The following is a 1932-nucleotide window of genomic DNA, read 5'->3' on the forward strand; positions in this document are numbered from 1 at the left end:
CTGACCACTTTATATCCTGGGCAACACCATCCCAGCAGAGCTGGGTTAGGGTTACACAGAAACCCAAAAGCTGAGGAAAAAGCAAATTAAATCTCAAAATCCAAGTTTTTGCTTTAAATTCTTTGGCCTGTGAGATCCCATTTCCCAAGACAACCCGGAATTATCCCCTAGAAGAAGTGATGGACACTCAGGAATTCCCTAATCACTTTATATCCCGGGCAACAACAGTTGGGTTGGGGTTACACAGAAACCCAAAAGCTCAGGAAAAAGCACAAATAAAACCCAAAATCCCAGTTTTTAATTTCAATTCTTTGGCCTGTAGGACCCCATTTCCCGGAATTATCCTCTGGGATAAGAGCTGGACACTCAGGAAGTCACTTGATATCCCGGGCAACCCCATCCCAGCAGAGCTGGCAGATCCCAACCCACGGAAACCCAAAAGCTCAGGAAAAAAGCCCCTTAAAACCCCAAATTCCAGTTTTTAATTTCAATTCTTTGGCCTGTGAGACCCCATTTCCCAGGAAAACCTTTAATTATCCTCTGGGATAAGAGATGGACACTCAGGAATTCCCTGACCACTTTATATCCTGGGCAACACCATCCCAGCAGAGCTGGGTTGGGGTTACACAGAAACCCAAAAGCTGAGGAAAAAGCAAATTAAATCCCAAAATCCAAGTTTTTGCTTTAAATTCTTTGGCCTGTGAGATCCCATTTCGCAGGACAACCCGGAATTATCCTCTGGGATAAGACCTGGACAATCAGTAATTCCTTAATCCCTTTATATCCTGGGTAACACCAGCTGGGTTGGGGTTACACAGAAACCCAAAAGCTCAGGAAAAAGCACAAATAAAACCCAAAATCCCAGTTTTTAATTTCAATTCTTTGGCCTGTGAGACCCCATTTCCCAGAATTATCCTCTGGGATAAGAGCTGGACACTCAGGAATTCCTTAACCCCTTCATAACCTGGGCAACCCCATCCCAGCAGAGCTGGGTTAGGGTTACACAGAAACCCAAAAGCTCAGGAAAAAGCAAATTAAATCCCAAAATCCAAGTTTTTGCTTTAAATTCTTTGGCCTGTGAGATCCCATTTCCCAGGACAACCCAGAATTATCCCCTAGGAGAAGTGATGGACACTCAGGAATTCCTTAATCCCTTTATATCCCGGGCAACACCAGCTGGGTTGGGGTTACACAGAAACCCAAAAGCTCAGGAAAAAGCACAAATAAAACCCAAAATCCCAGTTTTTAATTTCAGTTCTTTGGCCTGTAGGACCCCATTTCCCAGGACAACCTGGAATTATCCTCTGGGATAAGAGATGGACACTCAGAAGTCACTTTATATCCCGGCCAACCCCATCCCAGCAGAGCTGGCAGATCCCAACCCACGGAAACCCAAAAGCTCAGGAAAAAAGCCCCTTAAAACGCCAAATCCCAGTTTTTAATTTCAATTCTTTGGCCTGTAGGACCCCATTTCCCGGAATTATCCTCTGGGATAAGAGCTGGACACTCAGGAAGTCACTTGATATCCCGGGCAACCCCGTCCCAGCAGAGCTGGCAGATCCCAACCCACGGAAACCCAAAAGCTCAGGAAAAAGCACCAACTAAATCCCCAAAATCCCAGTTTTTAGCAGCAGGAGCGGGAAAGGAGAAGCTGCCACGTACTTGGCTCTGGACACGACGTACATGAGGAGGGGCAGCAGGTCATCCATGGGCAGTTTGTAGTCCTTGCCCAGCACCCTGCCCACGGTGCCCTCCAGCTCCTCGTAGGTTTTCTGCAGGATCAGCAGCTTTTCCCTGGGATCCACCGTGGTGCTGTGGGCAGGAAAAGAACCCTGGCAAAGGTGCTCCCCACTCCACAGGGAGTAACTGAATTTTAGCTGAATTTCAGCTGAATTTTAGCTGAATTTTACTTAAATTTTACCTGAATTTTAG

At 46.4% G+C, this 1932-nt stretch overlaps 1 protein-coding gene across 3 annotated transcripts in view; it reads right to left on the bottom strand.

The window, feature by feature from the left end:
- The window catches only part of ALS2CL (ALS2 C-terminal like), a 65200-nt gene that overhangs the window by 3103 nt on the left and 60165 nt on the right, over positions 1-1932 (bottom strand). For all 3 annotated transcript variants that reach the window (XM_027660621.1, XM_027660622.1, XM_027660620.1), the window contains one exon: positions 1663-1812. In XM_027660621.1, coding sequence (XP_027516422.1) covers positions 1663-1812 — 150 coding nt within the window. The remainder of the gene's footprint in view (positions 1-1662; positions 1813-1932) is intronic.

The sequence above is a fragment of the Corapipo altera genome, unplaced genomic scaffold (genome assembly GCF_003945725.1).
Source record: "Corapipo altera isolate COAL_440 unplaced genomic scaffold, ASM394572v1 126, whole genome shotgun sequence".
In the NCBI taxonomy this organism is placed as follows: domain Eukaryota; kingdom Metazoa; phylum Chordata; class Aves; order Passeriformes; family Pipridae; genus Corapipo; species Corapipo altera.